The 19,637-nt window shown below is 49.9% G+C and overlaps 1 protein-coding gene across 3 annotated transcripts in view; it reads left to right on the top strand.

The window, feature by feature from the left end:
- SLC2A5 (solute carrier family 2 member 5) overlaps positions 1 to 16,594 on the top strand; it is a 34,154-nt gene extending 17,560 nt beyond the window's left edge. For all 3 annotated transcript variants that reach the window (XM_053576272.1, XM_053576273.1, XM_053576271.1), the window contains exons 2-12: positions 1,995 to 2,093; positions 2,710 to 2,870; positions 8,164 to 8,288; positions 11,801 to 11,953; positions 13,660 to 13,785; positions 13,855 to 14,042; positions 14,151 to 14,261; positions 14,799 to 14,900; positions 15,190 to 15,265; positions 15,560 to 15,687; positions 15,782 to 16,594. In XM_053576272.1, the coding sequence (XP_053432247.1) occupies positions 1,995 to 2,093; positions 2,710 to 2,870; positions 8,164 to 8,288; positions 11,801 to 11,953; positions 13,660 to 13,785; positions 13,855 to 14,042; positions 14,151 to 14,261; positions 14,799 to 14,900; positions 15,190 to 15,265; positions 15,560 to 15,687; positions 15,782 to 15,985 (1,473 nt within the window). In that variant the 3' untranslated portion in view covers positions 15,986 to 16,594. The remainder of the gene's footprint in view (positions 1 to 1,994; positions 2,094 to 2,709; positions 2,871 to 8,163; positions 8,289 to 11,800; positions 11,954 to 13,659; positions 13,786 to 13,854; positions 14,043 to 14,150; positions 14,262 to 14,798; positions 14,901 to 15,189; positions 15,266 to 15,559; positions 15,688 to 15,781) is intronic.
- The last annotated feature ends 3,043 nt before the right edge of the window (positions 16,595 to 19,637 follow it).

Genomic DNA, 19,637 nt, shown 5'->3' with positions numbered 1-19,637 from the left:
CTTCATCCTCCCAAGCTCCATGAGGCAGTAAGGACCATGTCTCTCCCTGTCCTCCCTCCTCATTGTCCTCTCTCAAGAGGGCCTCTTAGACTGGGTGGGGCAGTGCCCAGAGGAAGACATGAAGACCCCAGTTTGCCACTGGAGGGGCCTGGAAGGGTCAAACATGACTACTTGCACCACGGGACAGGGGGTCTTGGTCAGAGTAGGTGAGGAAGACGCTTTGATGGAAGACTTAATACTTGGGGCATCCAAAGTGCATCTCCACAGCAGCAGATTCAGCTCTGTGGCTGAAGGTGTCCTTGCAATAGCCCTGCAACAAGTGTTACTGTCCACTTTAGAGATGAGGAAAACAGAGAACATGGAAATGAAACTTAGACAGTGGCAGTGAGCAAGTTCACAATGAGATGCGTAGATTCTAAGGGCAAAGCCCTTTCCATGTCTGTTTGCCCCTTTTCATTACTTTACTAACGAATTCCCTGTTGTCCAAGAAGGACATTGTCACAGATTGTGTGAGTTAACAGTCCCCAGAGAGTGATATTTAGACATTTTATTTAGTGCGTCTTCTGCCTATTATAGCAAAAGTCCAGGGGCTGGGGATGGGGGGGGCTAAAGTGATCAGTGACTTCAAATAATTATAAATTTTGAGATTTTTCTCCCTGCTGCTGATTTTTTTGGAAGTGTGTGTTCAAGACAGGGCTTGAGCACATCTGCCATGGTTAGCAAATGCGGCCGTGCAGCCCGACTGTCCCAGAACTCTGGAGTAGCAGATCTCCGTTTAACCCCAATGCTTCTCAGCTGGGGGCACTTCCCTACCAGGGGACATTCAGCAATGTCTGGAGACATTCGGGTTGCTGCGAGTGGGGAGAGGGAGGCTACTGGCCTCCAGGGAGTAGAGGTCGGGGGTTCTGTGAACATCCTTCAGGGCACAGGACAGCCACCCACAACAAAGAATTACCAGGTCCCAAATGTCAAACATGCCATGGCTGAGAAGCCAAAGACAGGTAGTCATTGAAAGATTCTACTCCTGGAAGAAAAAAAAATCATTTTACCGTAAGGTCATTTGCACTAGAATGTTTATCACAGCTCAATTCGCCATGGCCAAGATGTGGAAACAGCCTAAGTGCCCATCAACTCACGAATGGTCAGATAAATGATGGTGTATGTATACCATGGTATACTATTCGACATATTTATTTATTTATTTTGAGACAGAGTCTCACCTTGTCACCCTTGGAAGAATACCGTGGCGTCTTAGCTCACAGCAACCTCAAACTCCTGGACTCAAGTGATCCTCTTGCCTCAGCCTCCTGCGTAGCTAGGACTACAGGTGCCCGCCACACACCTGGCTATTTTCAGAGATGGGGGTCTCGCTCTGGCTCAGGCTGATCTCAAACCTGTGAGCTCAGGCCATCCACCCACCTCGGCCTCCCGAGTGCTGGGATTACAGGCATCCACTATGCCCGGCCCAAGATGGAGGCTTTACATCATTTGTATTTACCTGGATGGATTGAAGAACATCTTCCCAAGGATTGAAACACAAGCATCCAATGTACTCAATACTAATATGAAACCAGTAGACGAACAAATGCACACACCCACACAAGAGAGAAACACAACCACATTCAGGTGGGGAGGAGAGAGGAGGAAGGAGGGGGAGAGAGGGAGGGAGGCGGCGGGGGAGCGTTTGGTGTGTTATGACCTAACAGGCACAGCACATCTCCTGGGTGAAGGACTCAACTAGGACTTAGACTTTACCTAACAAACAGACGCGGTGTAACCTAATCATTTATACCCTTATATCAATCTGGAAAAAAAAGAGAAAAATCATGCTCTGAAATTGGTCTTTGGAAAACAGCTTATAAGAATCAATAAACTTGTGAATTACTCTAATAAAAAAAAAGACTCTATTGCAGCTTTCTACAAACCTTTGACGTAAAGCAGGAGGTCCCTGGCACCCAGGGCTACTCCTGACCTAAGCCACAATCTCTCTGCAGAGGCTGACACTTGTGCTTGCCCTGGCAACCCTGATAGCTGCCTTTGGGTCATCCTTCCAGTATGGGTACAACGTAGCTGTTGTCAACTCCCCAGCAGAGGTAGGTCGCTATGGTCACTATGGTGAGTGAGATTCAGCTCCTGAACAAACAGGGAGGGAGGTCCGGGTCAGCTTGTGCCACGGTGTGGCCGGCCAGCGTGGGGCTGTGTACACAGTGCACAGTGGGGTTTTGTGTGAAGAGAGAGGGAGACAGACACAGGACCCACAGCGTGGACCCAAGGGAACTTGCAGGCACAGGGCCCTGAGGATGAACCAGGTCTCCAGACTTCAGCTCCTCATGAAGGGCACCCAGGACACAGTCCGGCTGGACATAGGGTGGGCTGGACTCCAGCAGAGGGCTCTGATCTTCTGATCTTGCAATTTTTAGAGGAGTCTGGAGGGAGCAGGGCCCACCCAGCTGATGGGAAGATTAGAGTCATTCCTTCCTGGTTGAGAACTGCCCTGGCGGCTCGCCAATGTGAGGCCTCTCGGCCCTCCCCGTGGGGGCTGCGGCTAACCTGCTGGTCTTGGAGCTTGGGCTATCTCCTTTTCCCCTCCTTAGCAATGTTGATCTTTATGTGCCTGGGTTTGCCCGTTTGAAGGCTTGACAGCTTACATGGCTCTTTCTGAAACCCAAAGGACATTTTCATGGTGTTCTGTTTTGCTTTGTTCCCTAGTTCATGCAACAATTTTACAATCAGACCTACTATGACAGAACCAGTGAATTCATGGACGCCTTCCCCTTGACGTTGCTGTGGTCTCTAACTGTGTCCATGTTTCCCTTTGGAGGCTTCATTGGATCCCTCCTGGTCGGCCCCCTGGTGAATAAATTCGGCAGGTGAGGGAAAGCAAATTATGAATTCCCTGAAACTCATAGATCCCATCATCCTTCTTTTTTTTCCCCTCTTTTTTTTTTTTTAATTAAATCATAGCTGTGTACATTAATGCCATCGTGGGGTACAATGTGCTGGTTTTATATACAATTTGAAATATTTTCATCAAGCAGGTTAACCATCGTCCTTTTAAATATAGGTCAAAAACTGAAACCTTCATCGTGACACCAGGGTAATAACTAACCACCGTGGTCATGTTTGTTGTCTAAAAGGGTCACAAAAAGACCAGACATTGACAAAGTATTTGGGGACCAGGGCAAAGTCACAGGAGTTAGAAGCAGGGTGGCTGTGGTTCCCAGGCGCTCAGGCAGACTTGGACAAAGCCAGGTGTACTGAGACGCACTTGGTGCTCACTGCTCTTTCACATGGAAGGTATTTTCCTCTCCAAAACCAGAAGCGAGTTCTCTCCCCAACATTTCTGTCTTTGCAAACTGTCAGATGCTGAAATGGCTTAGCTAAGGCATGGGTCGCAGCACAGATCTTGACCTAACGTTCTCGAACTCTCAACATAAACTAACGTTAACAATCTTCTTTCCTGCTCTCTTTTACCTTGGGACCAGGTAATATACAATGCTTAGACAAGTTAAATTCCTGTAAATCTCTGAAATGTCTGACACATTAGTCAGGCACTTTGGCGTGAGACAGCATCGTCCTAGGATGGCAAAGAACACCAGGGTCAGAGCTTTATCTTTGCCCCTGTTTTTAGAACTATTAGAAATTCTGTATTCCATAAAATTTTTCTTAAGGCATGACCATCCCCAGTGTAAATTCACGGACATTAGAGATCAACCTGGTTATAAGCAGAATTGTACTTCTGTTATTTGGGGCAACTATCTTCACAATACATTGTTTATATTGTTTTATTTTTTTTAATCATACATATAGTATCTTTTTTTGCAAAGTGTTTAGTATTTCAAACTTGTGGGTTTTGCTTTTTGTGTTGAAGACAACCTTCTTTACCTGAAGTCTTAAGGGTATGCTTCTGTACTTTTAAAATTAACTTTACAATTTTGTTTTTCCCAGATAGATCTGGAATTTTGTTTTCTATATACTGAATGAAGAAAGTGAGAGCTTGGTTCGTCTTTTCACATGCCTAGTTCCCATCCGTATATCCTGGTGAGGTTGTCAATCAGTTGTTTTCTTATTGAGTTTTGAGAGGTTTATTTTATTTTATTTTATTTTATTCAGAGCCAGGGTCTAACTCTGTTGCCCATGCTGGAGGACAATGAGGGGCTCAATCATAGCTCACTGTAATCTCCAACTCCTGGGCTCAGCTCAAGTGATCCTCCCACCTCATCCTCATAAATAGCTGGGACTATAGGAGCACACACCCAGCTAACTTTTTTACTTTTTGCAGAGACAAGTTCTCATTATTTTGCTTAGCTGATCTCTGCTTACTCCTGGGCCTCAAACCATCCTCCCCCCATCAGCCTCCCAAAGTGCCTATAGGTGTGAGCCACTGTGCCTAGCTTTGTATATTTTAGGTAAAATATATCTTTTGCAAATATTTTCTTTTTTTTTTTTTTTTGTAGAGACAGAGTTTCACTTTATGGCCCTCGGTGGAATGCCATGGCATCACACAGCTCACAGCAACCTCCAACTCCTGGGCTTAAGCGATTCTCTTGCCTCAGCCTCCCGAGTAGCTGGGACTACAGGCGCCCGCCACAACGCCCGGCTATTTTTTTGTTGCAGTTAGGCCGGGCCGGGTTTGAACCCGCCACCCTTGGTATATGGGGCCGGTGCCTTACCGACTGAGCCACAGGCGCCGCCCTTTTGCAAATATTTTCTTTCAATCTGTGGCTTGTCTTTTCATTCTCTTGACAGTGTCTTCCACAGAGCAGAAATTTTTAATTTGAACGATGGCCGAGCTTATCACTTCTTTCTCTTTTGCACTGGAAATAGAGTTGACTTTTAATCCATTTGTTTTAATGCTATCAGGCTATGTTTATGTTGGTGTACCTTCGTCATTATTGCTCTTACCTCTTTATAATGGATATTACATCTCTTTGTGTTGTGTTATATTTTTGTCTTAAATTATATTTTGTCAGTTATTAAGACTGTTACCCAACTTCCTGCTCTCCGTCACCAGGCTGGAGTGTAGTGGGGTGATCACAGCTCACGGTAGCCTTAAACTCCTGGGTTAATCCTCCAGAGTAGCTGAGACTACAGGTGTGAGCCACCACGCCCAGCCTTATTTTATATATTTTCAAATATTCTGTACCCTTTTTTTCCCCAGTATCAATTCTTTCTTTTATGGATTATGCCTTTGGTGTCGCCCTTAAAAAATCATCACCAAACCCACAGCTGTCCAGGGTTTTCCCTGTGCTGTGTTTTAGGAACTTTGTCCAGGGTTTTTTCCCTGTGCTGTGTTTTAGGAACTTTGTCCAGGGTTTTCCCTGTGCTGTTCTTTTAGGAGGTTAATTGCTTCGCATTTTCCGTTCAGGTCTGTGATCCATTTGGAGTTATTACCTGTGAAGGATGTAAGGTCTGTGTCTACATCATTTTTTGGCATGTGGACATACCGTTTTTCTAGCACCATTTGTTGAGAAGTTTATCTTTTCTCCGTTGTATTTCCTTTGGTCCTGTGTCACAGATCAGTTAACTGTATTTCTATTCCTGGCCTCTCTGTCTCACATCACTTCCCTGTTTGTTCATTCCCCACCAGTACCACACTCTCCTGATTACGGTAACTTTAGAGTAAGTGTCAGTTCTCCAATATAGTACTGTTCTAACTCCTTATTTTATGGCACTAATCATTTTAAACATTTTACGGTCTCTAATTCTGTTCTCAGAGGATGTGCTGTGTGTGTACGTGGCCTCTTGCAGATGGTAGGGGGTTTTGTGCATTTTGGAAATGGTGGGGCACTGTCGTGAGGGGCGCCATGGTGCAGGGTCTCTAAAGAAGTTTGCCTTTGCTTCTGTTGTGATCTCCAAAGCATGCTTCTGACTTAAGTGGGAATGCTTTATGAGTTTTATTAAGTGTGATGTTTGTTATAGGTTTTTTGTTTTTTTTTTTTGAGACAGAGTCTCATGCTTTTGCCCTGGGTAGAGTGCTGTGGTGTCACGGCTCACAGCAACTGTGGGCTCAAGTGATTCTCTTGCCTCAGCCTCCCAAGTAGCTGGGACTACAGGTGCCCATTACAACACCCAGCTATTTTTTTTTTTTTGTAGAGACAGAGTCTCACTTTATGGCCCTCGGTAGAGTGCCGTGGCCTCACACAGCTCACAGCAACCTCCAACTCCTGGGCTTAAGTGATTCTCTTGCCTCAGCCTCCGGAGTAGCTGGGACTACAGGCGCCTGCCACAACGCCCGGCTATTTTTTGGTTGCAGTTTGGCCGGGGCCGGGTTTGAACCCGCCACCCTCGGTATATGGGGCCCGGCGCCTTACCGACTGAGCCACAGGCGCTGCCTGTGGCTATTTTTGTTGTTGTTGCAGTTGTCATTGTTATTTTAGCTGGCCCGGACTGGGTTCGAACCCTCCAGCCCCGGTGTATGTGGTCATTGAGCTCGAGGTGTCACCCTGTTATAGGTTTTCAATATTTTCAATAGACTAACTCTTTATCATCTTAAAGAAGTTCCTTTATTAATAACTGTAGTTTTTTAAGGCTGTTTTTAAAAAAAGAAATAATAATATTAAGTTTTATTGACTTCTTTTGCTACTTCCACTGAGATAATCCTGTATCTTTCCCCAGTACAATCTTTAATATGTTGAAGTATATTGAAAGACTTTTGTACGTGCTATTGAATTCAACCTACTAATATTTCATTTAGGATTTTTACAGCTATGTTGCCATAAATGAGATTTGCCCATACTTTTTCTTTTCTTCTAAGGTCCTTACCCAAGACAATTTTGGGTTTGGGTTTCAAGATTACATTAGATTTATTTATTATTTTTTTTTTTTGTAGAGACAGTCTCACTTTATGGCCCTCGGTAGAGTGCTGTGGCGTCACACAGCTCACAGCAACCGCCAACTTCTGGGCTTAAGCGATTCTCTTGCCTCAGCCTCCCGAGTAGCCTCAGCCTCCCGAGTAGCTGGGACTACAGGTGCCCGCCGCAACGCCCGGCTATTTTTTGGTTGCAGTTTGACCAGGGCCAGGTTTGAACCCGCCACCCTCGGTATATGGGGCTGGCGCCTTACCCACTGAGCCACAGGCACCGCCCTACATTAGATTTATTAATTAAGGCTCGGCACCTGTAGCTCAAGCGGCTAAGGTGCCAGCCACATACACCGGAGGTGGCAGGTTCGAATCCAGCCCAGGCCTGCCAAACAACAATGACAACTACAACCAAAAAATAGCCAGGCATTGGGCAGGCACCTGTAGTCCCAGCTACTTGGGAGGCTGAGGCAAGAGGATCACTTGACCCCAGGAGTTTGAGGTTGCTGTCAGCTATGACGCCACAGCACTCTACCCAGGGCAATAGAGTGAGACTTTCTCAAAAGAAAAAATAAAATGTATGAATTAGCTTATGATTTAAAAAACCTTTTACTGGGCGGCGCCTGTGGCTCAAGGAGTAGGGCGCCGGTCCCATATGCCGGAGGTGGTGGGTTCAAACCCAGCCCCGGCCCAAAACCACAAAAATTTTGGCTAAGGTCAAGTATAAAAACCGTTTGCTATATTTTTTTTTGTTTGTTTGTTTGTTTGTTTTGTTTGTTTTTTTTGGCCGGGGCTGGGTTTGAACCCGCCACCTCTGGCATATGGGACCGGCACCCTACCCGCTGAGCCACAGGCACCGCCCACCGTTTGCTGTATTTTAATATGGATGCCTCCCCTCCATTCTCACCGCTGATGCTCTCTGGGCTGTGGTTTGCTGGGGGCCCTAACGCAGCCACACACAAACCCTTTTTCCCTCCTTCTCCTCCTCTCCTTCCAAGACAAAGACACAAGGATCTGCCTAGTCCCACCCCACAGCCCCATATATAAGTGGTCTTTAACTTCCCTGGGGTGGAGGGCAGACAGGTCATCTTCCCCTTCCAATAAACTTGGCCCGAGCACCTCCTCCCCGTTCTCCTTTCTGGGCACCACCGTTTACACCTTCCGTGGTCGTTTTTACTTGCTCCCTCACAGAAAATGCTCCCACGTCCGCTTGACCTGTGTCAGTCTTAGGTCCCAGAGAGCCCGGGAAAGCCCAGTGCTGCAACCGGTGGAGCCTGCAGGGACCAGACACCCCGTGAACCTGTGTCGATTGAACCAGGGAGTCCTTAAGCCAGACTAACTGATTATTTTGTCCTTTGCAGAAAAGGAGCCTTGCTGTTCAACAACGTATTTTCTATCGTGCCTGCGATCTTAATGGGATGCAGCAAAATCGCCAAGTCATTTGAGATGATAATTATTTCCCGACTTTTGGTGGGAATTTGTGCAGGTAAACAGTGTTACCTGGCACTGCCCTTCAGGGAGATCACTTGGGAGGAGGAGGGCTCCCCAGGTAGAACCTGGCTGGATCTCTGGAGCACAGACAGTCCAGCTGTCCCTGTGCCTCGGCTGTGACACAGACATTCCCGCCCCACGGCAACAGCAGGCAGATCTTTGTGGGGGGGGAGGGGTGTTTCCTGAAAAGACAGCTGTATCTGGAAGGGTCCTTCCAATCCAGTCCTCTCTCTCAATAGTTTCTAAACTGTTAAGACTTCATACTGCAAGGCCTGTAATCCCAGCACTTGGGAGGCCAAAGTGAGTGGATCACCTGAACTCACAGGTTCCAAACCAGCCTGAGTCAGAGTGAGACCCCATCTCTAAAAATAGCCAGGTGTTATGGCAGGTGCCTGTAGTCTCAGCTACTTGGGAGGCTGAGGCAAGAGAATTGTTTAAGCCGAGGAGTTTGAGTTTGCTGTGAGCCGTGGCACTCTACTGAGGGTGACATAATGAGACTTTGTCTCAAAAAAAAAAAGAAAAGACTTCATACTGCAGGTGGAGACCTGTTAGTTTGGGTGGTGACATCTGTTTAGCAAATAGCAATTTCTTTATAAAAATAGAGTAAACTGTGCCATACGTGGTAGGGATAAGTATGTCTTTTGAAACTTTCATTTCAGTTATTTATCTGTGTATGTGTGGGACTTCCAGGTTACAAGGTAAAATGTATTTCTGTATTTTTTACTGTGGGTCGTAGTCCAAAAAAACTTGAGAAACAATCTAAAATAGGCAGCCCGCTACCAGACAGGTGTTAACAATGGCCACCGATCAACTTTTATAGGACAATTAAGTTTGCAAATGGCTTTCCAAAGAACACTCACCTGCTGGGGAGGGTAGTGACTTGCCTGGGGTCTGTCGCCCAGTGAACTATGAACCTGGCTTGCAAACCCAGCTGCCCAGGCTGCACTGCCCCGGTTTTAGGAAACTGTCCTACAATCGCTTCAAACTGAAGAGAAACAAGGTTAGAGCCATGCTGGTGGCTTTCCCTTCCAAGTTGGTGTCCTTAGCTGGCAGTATTTCCCAGGATCAGACACAAAGAAGCATGAAGGGTGCAAACTCTCAGGTCCTCAGTGAGCACCTGCGGAAATTTGCACCAGGGGCACCTGACCCGCCTCCCTCCACTGCTCAGCAATGCTTTGCTCTCATTAGCTCCTTCTGAACGCAGGACAAGCGGGTGATCTAGTGGGAGTCAGCTAACCCCTGGGCTGGAGTTAATCGGCACTAAGGGAGACGTGAGGAAAAGAAAGTGTTTCCTGAATAGAGGGCAAGTTATTCCCAGGAAGCAGGATGGGCCCCCAAACCTCACCTAGCACTGGGCTTTCCCAGAGAGCTCTCAAGGGCACTCTGCCCTCCGATTTTCCCTGCAAGGATCTCAGGTTTTTGAAAAATAGATGATTCCTCAAAGTTATCAGCAGTGAGCAGGTCTGGTCATTTTTCTATTGATGGTGAACAGTGCAGAATTGGCCCCCACAGAGAGATGTCAGGCTCCCAGAGATAATAAATCACAGTTGAAATCCTGACCTATTCTCTTAAGTAAACATGGCGTGTTTCTCATTATTCTCCACACTTAAAATTATGAGGGCTCCAAAGAGCTTTTCCTCATGTGGGTTACATCGACCAAGGTACATATCTTATTAGAAATGGCAACCAAGAGTTGTATTAGTTCATTTTGAAAAATAAGTCCCCTACATTTTTTGCAAACCTCTTTAACGTCTGACTTAATAGAAGGCCACTGGACTCTCAGACCAACTTCTGCATTCAGTCGGTTGTTTTATCACGTGGCAGGTAGCTTCTGGAAAACCGTATGCTTATATAAGACAGCACAAATGAGAAGGGCAAGAAACCACCTCCGGTATTTTTGAAAATAGCTTTGAGTTCACAGACACCCCTAAAAGATCTCAGGAACCCCAGATTGTGCTTTGGGAACACTAGCCTGTGGGTGCAAAACCCACTTGCAGTTTTTCCCTCCTCCAAGTCAGTACAACGTGTCACCAAGCCCCACGCACCACAAACACTTGTTAAACCTCCACGTTAATATGAACCACGAAGTCAAACCTCCAACTGAGGAAAACAGCTGCTGTGAGGAAGGGGTGCGAGAAGGACTGGGTTAGGAATTCCAGGTGCTCACAGGTGCCTGATTTGTGATTAGCCAACTTCTTAACAAGCAAACAGGCTATGCGCTGGCTCGAAGGAATTTAAACTTTAAAAGCCATTTTGCTCCTAGTGTGAGAACAGGCTGGCTGGGAGAGCCGGGTGGAGTCATTTTTAAGACGAAATAGAGACTGCTCTCCACCGACACAGAGGGGATCCCATCTCTTCACAAACCACCTGAGGTTTGGCTTTTCATGTCCTTCATGCACATACTATGAAGAGGCTACGTTACATGCCCAGGACTAAGTTGGCCCCGCCAGGGTCTCAGCTTCTAAAAGGTATTTCCCTTCCTCTGCAGCCCTTTGAGCCCTGGGCCTCCCACCCCACCCCCAGACATACTAAGGATTGCTTTAAAGACTGCCCCTCTTTGCTCTGAAGATGGGGAGGAAGTTGGCATTGAGAAACTGTGATGTCTGTCCCGCAATACTGAGCAGAGACGTCCTTAGGCAGAATCTCCGAGCAGGACAACCTGACCTTTGGTCCCTCCTGTCTCCTGTTACTAAATCCCCTTCCCTCCACAGCCCTGAGCCCCACTCAGCCCACCGTGTTCCCTGCGGTCACCCATGTGTCTGGAGCTTAACCCTCTCAGGCTTAACCCAGGACTAAGTATACCATATTGGGCTGGCAACAGCCACCCTGAGCTTCTTCTGAGATCCCCGGCCTCTGTGCTTTTTGGACAATTACGTAGGAAATATATGTAAAAATACATTCTCACATATATTTGAGAAATATATAGTCTATAAAATAAGGTTCCAACTTTTCTTAAGGGGGTCAGCTTCCAGTATGATGGGAAAATTCACAAGTAGTCCAGGTATTACATAAACACCAGACATGCAGATGGTCCACAATATATATTGAAATTTGTAATGTTTATTGATAAATATAGCTTGTCCTTAAATGTGTGTGAAGGCATCTCTGCATTACTTTATCATACAATATACCATTCCTGAAAGGTAAAGCTTGTGGGCAGGGGTCCCTGGCCTTTTAGTAACAGATTCTCCCCTAAGGATCAAGAAGGAAGAAAGTGTCCAAACCACAGTTGAACTCTTCCTCTGTCAGACTCAGGCCAGGTAGGAGGGAAGACCCGAGGCCTGGCTGGCCTGTGTCCCAGGTGACACCGGTCTGAAGCAAGGGTTCCCGAGCTTCTTTGGTCTGTTTTTTCTTGCCTTAAAATATAATGGACTAAGAATTAAAAGAGGTGTTTGCAGTTTGGGGGAGTTCTGGCCTCACTAAGAAAGAATATATATATTTGAAGACACAGCTCATTCCTGCCAGACTAGCTCTTCCTGATGGTGACTTTCCTTCGATCCTCTGCAGGCCTGTCCTCCAATGTCGTCCCTATGTACTTAGGAGAGCTGGCCCCTAAAAACCTGAGGGGGGCCCTTGGAGTGGTGCCGCAGCTCTTCATCACCGTTGGCATCCTCATAGCCCAGATCTTTGGCCTTCGGAACCTCCTTGCAAACGAAGAAGGTGAGTTCAGGACATCTGGGGACGTCCCTCAGCCCATCGACTTGCTCCTAAGCCATCACCACAGGGCAGGCCGCCCCTGCAGGCTGGTCTTTCCTAACAGGCTGGCTGTCTCTGGGGCCCCCCACTGCCCTGAGCCTGCAGTGTTATGTGTCATTTACATGTGTGCAGTGACAGCTTAGGGGTGTTTTCTAGTCCCTCTTAGCAGAAGGATGAGGTGGCTTTAAATGACTCAGCTTCTCTTGGCCTGCTCAGTGGCTGTCCATCCAGAAGTCCATGGTATAGTAATGACAGTCACCAGTGTGCCAGGCTCTGAGCTCAGAGCTTCCCTGGCTCCAGTTCACAGGAACCTCCCAGCAACACTGCTGCCTGGGGCCAGGTAATTATCCCACCTCACAGACCAGAAAGGGGAACGCCAAGGGTCAGGGTGACCTACCCCTATGGGCGAGGTGGTGAGTAGTCCCAGACTCGGCCTGCACCTTCCCAGGAGAACCCACGGCCTGGCACGGAGTAGGCTCACAGGAACTCACACCTGGCATTGTTTTTTTGTGACCGCAGCTTTCTTTGTCTTGGGTCTCAAACCTATAAAAGGAAAATTATTATTAGCCATCGCACCAGCCAAGGAAGTACTCACGCGGGCCAGGAACCAGGTCTTTCATATCCATTTGTGTACTCCTCTAAACAGACCCACAGAGCCTGCCCTGTCACTGCACCCACTTCACAGATTCAGACCCTGAGGTACAGAGGGTTCCGAGAACTTGTCCAAGGTCTCCTTAGGACACAGCTCGCGTTTAAGCACCTCACCGCCCACCCTTTCCGTCACCCCTACATGCATTCAGGACACGTGCATGGAGGGGCTACACACTCATTAGACGCAGGGACCAGAGTGAGGAAGCTGTAGATTCCTGTCGCCGGGAGCTCCCCACAGCAGGACGCAGAGCCCTGCAGACGTGCAGCGCTGGGCTGCGAGGGAGCAAAGCATGCCAAGCGTGCGAAGCTGCGGTTCATTTTCTCCCCTTTGCCTCCGGTTTCACCTTCGGTAGCAATGGGGTCAACTTTCACCACATCTGAACTTTGTGTGCTGGAATCACACTGTAGGTTATCACACGCCACATCACACGGGCGGGGTGTGTCCGTGTCACAGCTTCACCTCCTCGCAGTAGCAAATCCCACCGTACTAGGTGCCACGGCCCGGCGTGGAACGTGTGGATGTCCACATGGTGCCTGGTTTTCATTTCTATAATCAGTGCTCCTGTGACCGTCCCAGTTCAGGTGTCCTAGTGGTCCAGGCACAAGCATCTTGGGCATAGCAGGAAGTGTGTCTAGCTCCTCAGCCCCTGCCAGACTGTCCTCTAAAGGACAGCACGTGTCTGCACAGCGACCTCCCCTTTGCCCACGTTCTCACCCAAATTGTCGCATTCCATCCACCCTGGGTGGGTGGCGGTTATTCGTTGCGTAGCCATTCTGCAATTCCTGGGTGTCTGTTACTCGAGAGAGGCCTGTGCTAGGTGCTGGACACGTACCCAAGTCCAGTACCTGTGCTAGGTGCTAGGGCAAGAAACACGTCATCTCTGTCCCCAAGGAGGCTATGTCCTGACTTGGGGTCGTGGAGCAAAGAGTGGCCGGCTCAGGGCAGAGGCCGAGGCCGAGGGGGTGGCACATGTGGCTGGGTGGCCAGGAGCCTCTGCCAGCGGCTGCCTTCCTCCTAGGCTGGCCCATCCTCTTGGGGCTGACCGGGGTGCCTGCGGCGCTGCAGCTGCTCCTGCTGCCCTTCTTTCCCGAGAGCCCCAGGTACCTGCTGATCCAGAAAAGAGATGAAGAGGCTGCCAAAGACGGTGGGTGACGTTGGCCCAGGGCGGGTAGGCTTGGGAGGCTCTGGTCTGATGCGATTTTGCCACCTTCAGCCCTAAAGATGCTGCGTGGCTGGGACACCGTGGACATGGAGGTGGAGGAGATCCGGCAGGAGGATGAGGCGGAGAAGGCCGCGGGCTTCATCTCAGTGCTGAAGCTGTTCCGGATGCGGTCCCTGCGTTGGCAGCTGCTATCCATCATCGCGCTCATGGGCGGCCAGCAGCTGTCCGGGGTGAACGCGGTACGGGGCAGCTGAGGGCCTCGGGCCTCGGGGCAGAAGGCGGTGTCCCCATGGGGCGACAGCACCTTTCCACGGCCTCCACCCCAAGCCCCTGCTGTGCTCTTCCAGATCTACTACTATGCAGACCAGATCTACCTGAGCGCCGGCGTGAACGAGACCCAAGTCCAGTACGTGACGGCTGGCACAGGGGCCGTCAACGTGGTGATGACCATCTGTGCTGTGAGTGTCCCGGGGAGCTGAGGCCCCACTGGCCCCCAGGGACAACTCAACAGTGGAGTGGGGGCTGACCAAGGAAGTAGCCCAAGGTGGCAGCCCTCCCTCAGGCTACCGTTCCCCAGCTTCTGAGCTCCATCCCGTGCCACACTGTCTGTGGCCTCTTGTGGCCCCTGCTCCAGACCTTCCTGCCCAGCAAGATGACTCTACTGCAGCTGTGCAGGGCCCATGCTGGGGTCCACGGTGTGGCAGGAATGTCAGAGGTCCCTACACTGGGCACAGAGCCTGGGCAGACCTGGGGCAGGCTTGGCCACCCGAGACGGAGCCAGACCCCTGGTGGACAGAACTCCTAAATGCATCCGACATGTGGCTTCCAGCAGCTGGGAGGGTCCTAAGATTTAAGGTTGGGGGAATTAGGAGGCCTTAGGGGTAGACTCTGGTGTGTGCAGTTGGACCAAGAGACATAGCCTGATGCCCTGCAGGCCACCAGGGGCCCATTCTGGCTGGTGTGTGTGGATTCCCCTGAGACCCCCACCCCCACAGGTGTTCGTGGTGGAGCTGCTGGGCCGGAGGCTGCTGCTGCTCCTGGGCTTCGCCGTGTGCTTCAGTGCCTGCTGCGTGCTCACGGTGGCCCTGTCACTGCAGGTGAGGGAGCCCTGCTGGCAGGGCCACCAGCCTACGCCCACCCTTTTAAAGAAAGAGAGATCAAAACGGGTTTATTTTAGTAAATACAACCAGTCAGATAGCTCAGGACCACATGACACCCCACCAGTACCCCAGGGCCACTTTCAGTGAAAGGGCTGGTGGGGGTGACACAGCTGAGGAGGAGGTAGGGCCCATCCTCTGCTGGGCTGGGCAGGCCAAAGATCCCGAGGTCCCCACCCCAGCTCACCTGTGCTGGGCCAGGTATGAACCAACTGCTTTCTCCCCATAGGACACAATATCCTGGATGCCTTATGTCAGCATTGTCTGTGTCATTGCCTACGTCGTAGGACACGCCATCGGACCCAGTATGTCCTGAAGCCCCCTCCCTGTACCATCAGTCCCAGCAGCTGCTGGCTGTAGCTCCTTAGAGAGACTTCAGGAATCCTGAGGCATCAGGATTGGCTTATATCCCCTCCCCTAGGGGCCGCAGGGGGTCAGGAGTGGCATAATTAGGGGAAAAGAGCAAAGGGAACATGCTGGCCTGTGCCCCGGCAGAGTGGACCTCCCACGGGACACTGGCACTTTCAGTGATGTGAGAGGAACGGCTGGCCATCCTTGTACCTGCTAACTGCCTCCCCCACCCATGCCGTTCTCCCCAGGCCCCATCCCCGCCCTGCTCATCACTGAGATCTTCCTGCAGTCCTCCCGTCCGGCCGCCTTCATGGTGGGGGGCAGCGTCCACTGGTTGTCCAACTTCGTGGTGGGCTTGATCTTCCCATTCATCCAGGTAAGCAGGACTCAGGGCCCCAAATTCTCAGCCCCCACTCAGGAGAGCGAGAACCTGTGGGCAAGCGCCCCCCACCTGCCACCTCTTCCTGCAGGAGGGGCTGGGCTCCTACAGTTTCATCGTGTTTGCCGTGATCTGTCTTCTCACCACCATCTACACCTTCCTGGTGGTCCCTGAGACTAAGGGCAAGACCTTCATAGAGATCAACCAGATTTTCACCAAGATGAATAAGGTGTCAGAGGTCCACCCTGAAAAGGAGGAACTGAAGAATCTTCCCCCCGTCAGTTCGGAACAGTAACTCAGGGGAAAAGAGGCCTGTTCAGTGAGTCTTCGTGGAGCTTCCCTCTTGGGCCTTTTTTCTTGACTTCATGAACATGCGGAAGGAAGGCAGGTCTGGGCGGAACTCGGCCTCCTCTCCGGCCTCCTCACCCTAGCAGGGACTGCCCACAGGCCTCTGCGCCATTCTGAAAGCTGGGCTGTCTCCCTCCAGATGGGCCGGTCACCCACCCTGAGTCAGGCACACAGCTCATCCTCTGCCTTGCTGGGCTCGCCATTGCGTGGTTCCTGATAACACAACTTTCCTAACAAAAAGAGATTAAATTTGCCAGGGAACCTAACTCTTCTCCGTACCCCCCTCTCCCACCCATCCCCCGCTGGCTGGGACCACAGGCGTTTGTTGAGAGCCAGCGTCATCCTCTTATCAGAACCTTCCCCGGATACATCTTTGCTGGACAGCGTAAAGTCAGAAATAATGACATCTAACAAACTAGATCTAGGGGACATCTAGGGGAATGGATCCTTGCGGGGATACTGAGTCAGAATTATTAATCCTAAATTATGTTGTTAGTGGGGATTGGAATTGCTTCTGTATAGTTAATAAAATGAATCTGATCACTTTTCCCTAAAACGGGCTACTTTTCTGTGAGCAGGTGGGAGGCAAGGGGGGGTTCCCTGCTCCTTCAGGGGCTCGGCTGCATGGGGTGTCAGCTTCTGGAGGACAGGGGCTTGGCCCATTGTGTTCATTCCTGAAACCCAGCACCAAGCAAGGGGTCTGGCCTGCATGGACTCTCAGACAGTGTCTGCTGCAAGAAGGGGCAAAACGAGAGGCGAGGTGGTAGCAAAGAAGTGAGTTTTTAAGTTTAAGATTGGTGAAGCCTCTGCATGTGCTCAGGTGTACAGGGAATATTGAGGATCCTGGAGGTGAGTCTTGGAGGGGGGATGGGAGAAGGAATAGGTGCTCCCCCATACAGCAGAGCTGGAGGCTTTTCCTGGAGATGTAAGATGTGTGTGTGTGTGTGTGTGTGTGTGTGTGTGTGTGTGTGTGTGTAAAATGTGTACAAAAACATGGAGAAAACCTTGAAAGTGGCAAACCGCCTGCCTATGACGGGAAGCAACATCTCCCAGAGTTGGGAGGCAGGATCTGGGTGCTGGGCAGGACAGCAGTGCTGACTTGGGAGTACCTTTTGTGGACGTGGGATGGGGATTCCACCAGTAGCAAGTTAAATCACTCACAGGAGTAGTACGGGCCCAGAGGAAGTAAATGGTATAACACTGCGGTTGAACCATCCTTGACCCTGCATGGCAGGAGTCTTCAATGTGGAAGGGATGTAGAAACAGCCAGATAGAGAAACAGTTCAGGATATCAGAAGTCCAGGGACTGCAGCCCCTCTGCTATGGGGGAGGCCATGCTGTTCATGATTCCGGATATCTACCGCCTGGGTTCAAACCTTGGTTCTACCACTTATTACTTGTGCAACTCAGGCAAGTTACTTAGATTTTCTTTGCCTCCGTTTTCTCTTCTATTAAGTGGAACTAATAATAAATGTCTTTTATGGCTACTGTGAGATATAAGTGACTATGTGTGTAGTGCTTAGATCAGGAGCATGTATTAAGTACTCTTAGGTATTTATAAGTGCTTGGGAATGAGCATGAACCCTGAAGACAGGAGAGATGTAGTATGGAGCCATCGTGCATGTGTCCTGGGATTGAGCTACCCAGTAGACAGATGGCAGGTAGTGGGAGCCACCTCACTGTTACAGAAGGAGATCACAGATAAGTAAGGAGAGAGAGTCTAGGATGACCCATGTGGAAACATTGGACTTGGAGACTTTGGTATAAACACCTGAGCAGCTTAACATGGACTCAGAGGGCCACATATAGAAATATTTATAGATAAGGGTCTATATGTGGGCTGGTAAAATACAGCAAGAGGAGAGAGATGTGGGAGTATAGGATTCAGAGAGACAAGATTTTTATGGTTGGAAAAGGTGCCCCAGGCAGGTGAAGAATGAACATTCTGGATGAGAGAGAGGACAGAGAGATGGGGGGGCCTTCAAGGGTGCTCCAAGGAGGTTGGTCCTGGGGGTTAGATCCTGAGGGTCCTCATGAGCCAAGCTGAGTTGGACTTGGTCATCAAGATGGCCCTGGCCTTCGGGGTGTGCCGGGCTGGGAGACCAGTTGATGGGAAACAATGAGGTCCCAGCAAAGCCGGAGTGTCTGGAACCACAGGTGAGGGGCAGTGGAAGAGCAACTCAGTAGCATTCAGGGGCCACTCAGCCCTCGGACATAAGGAGTCTGGGGACCCTGCCGGGTTTCTAAGGTGGGCCCATGGAGTGGTTTGGGGAGCTGGATGGTAGCTTTCGGGAGAAGTTCATATAACTTTTGGACATGTTCAGATGGAAAAGCTTGTGGGAGATGCCCAGAAGGAAGCTGGCATGTGACTTGGGAGCTCAGAAGAGCAGGGACATAGGTTTGGAGGGAAACTACAAATCTGGTAGCACTTCCTACGTGCTGGGCACTGCTGCAGGCTGCAGCAGGGAAGCAAACGGTGTCCGAGTGAGAGATGCAATACAGAAACTGATCAGCCTGGGGTGGCAGGCTGGTAAAATGCACAAGCCCGACGGCTTCACACTACATCTCACCTATCTTCAGGATCGGTGCAGGGAATCCAAGCACTTACAAATACCCTGCTGGAAGGAGGGGGCCACCCCATAGGCGCCAAGGGACAGCAGACGGAATGTCCTGGGGGTGAGGAGGGTTGACCACAGCTCAGGGGATGACTGGAGCAAAGAGAGGGAGGGGAGGGAGAGAGGTGGCACACCAGGTGAATCCAGGTCAGAGACTCTGTCCTGAGTGTGATGGGAAGTCACTGGCTGATTTGAGCCAGAGGGTCTTGATCTGATCTGCAACTTAAAGATCATTACAAGCCCAGGCGTGATGGCTCATGCCTGTAATCCTAACACTCCAGGAGGTCAAGGCAGGTGGATTTCCTGAGCCACAGAGTTCAAGACCAGCCTGAGCAAGAGCGAGACCCTGTCTCTAAAAAACAGCCAGGCATTGTGGCAAGTGCCTATAGTCCCAGCTACTCAGAAGGCTGAGGCAAGAGGATCACTGGAGCCCAAGAATTTGAGGTTGCTGTGAGCTATGATGCCATGGCACTCTACTCAGGGTGACAAAACCAGACTCTGTCTCAAAAAAATAAAAATTAAAAACTTAAAAAAAATAATCATTCCAACTTCCCTGGAGAAGAGTCTGGGGGAACCAGGCGGGAGCAAGAAAATCAGATCCTTTCCAGACAATCTGAGTCAAGGTTAAAGCTCCATGTTCACAGACAGACAGAGGACAGAAGGTGGGAGGGAGCGCCATCCAACAAGCGACACAGCAGAGAGGACTCAGCTGCCAGTCTTGCCATTTGCTGGGACCCTTCGGAGTGACCCCGGGGAAAGCAGTTTGTGGGGAATGAGAGCAGAAGGCAGATGGCCAGGTTAAGGACTGCAGCTGAGGCAGAAAAGAATACTTGGGAGTGCCAACGGTTACCCCTTCCTTCTCCCTTTACTATTCCTGTTTGCAGGGGTGTCTTGTCACTGACACATGTCCACATATATAACGTGCAGAAGTAAGCATACCAGTACGGGATATTTGTGGTCAAAATCTTACTGATGCAGAGGCAT

Source organism: Nycticebus coucang, chromosome 22, assembly GCF_027406575.1.
Source record: "Nycticebus coucang isolate mNycCou1 chromosome 22, mNycCou1.pri, whole genome shotgun sequence".
NCBI classification, from domain to species: domain Eukaryota; kingdom Metazoa; phylum Chordata; class Mammalia; order Primates; family Lorisidae; genus Nycticebus; species Nycticebus coucang.
The sequence above is the reverse complement of the archived record's forward strand: the minus strand, read 5'-3'. Positions and strand labels throughout refer to the sequence as shown.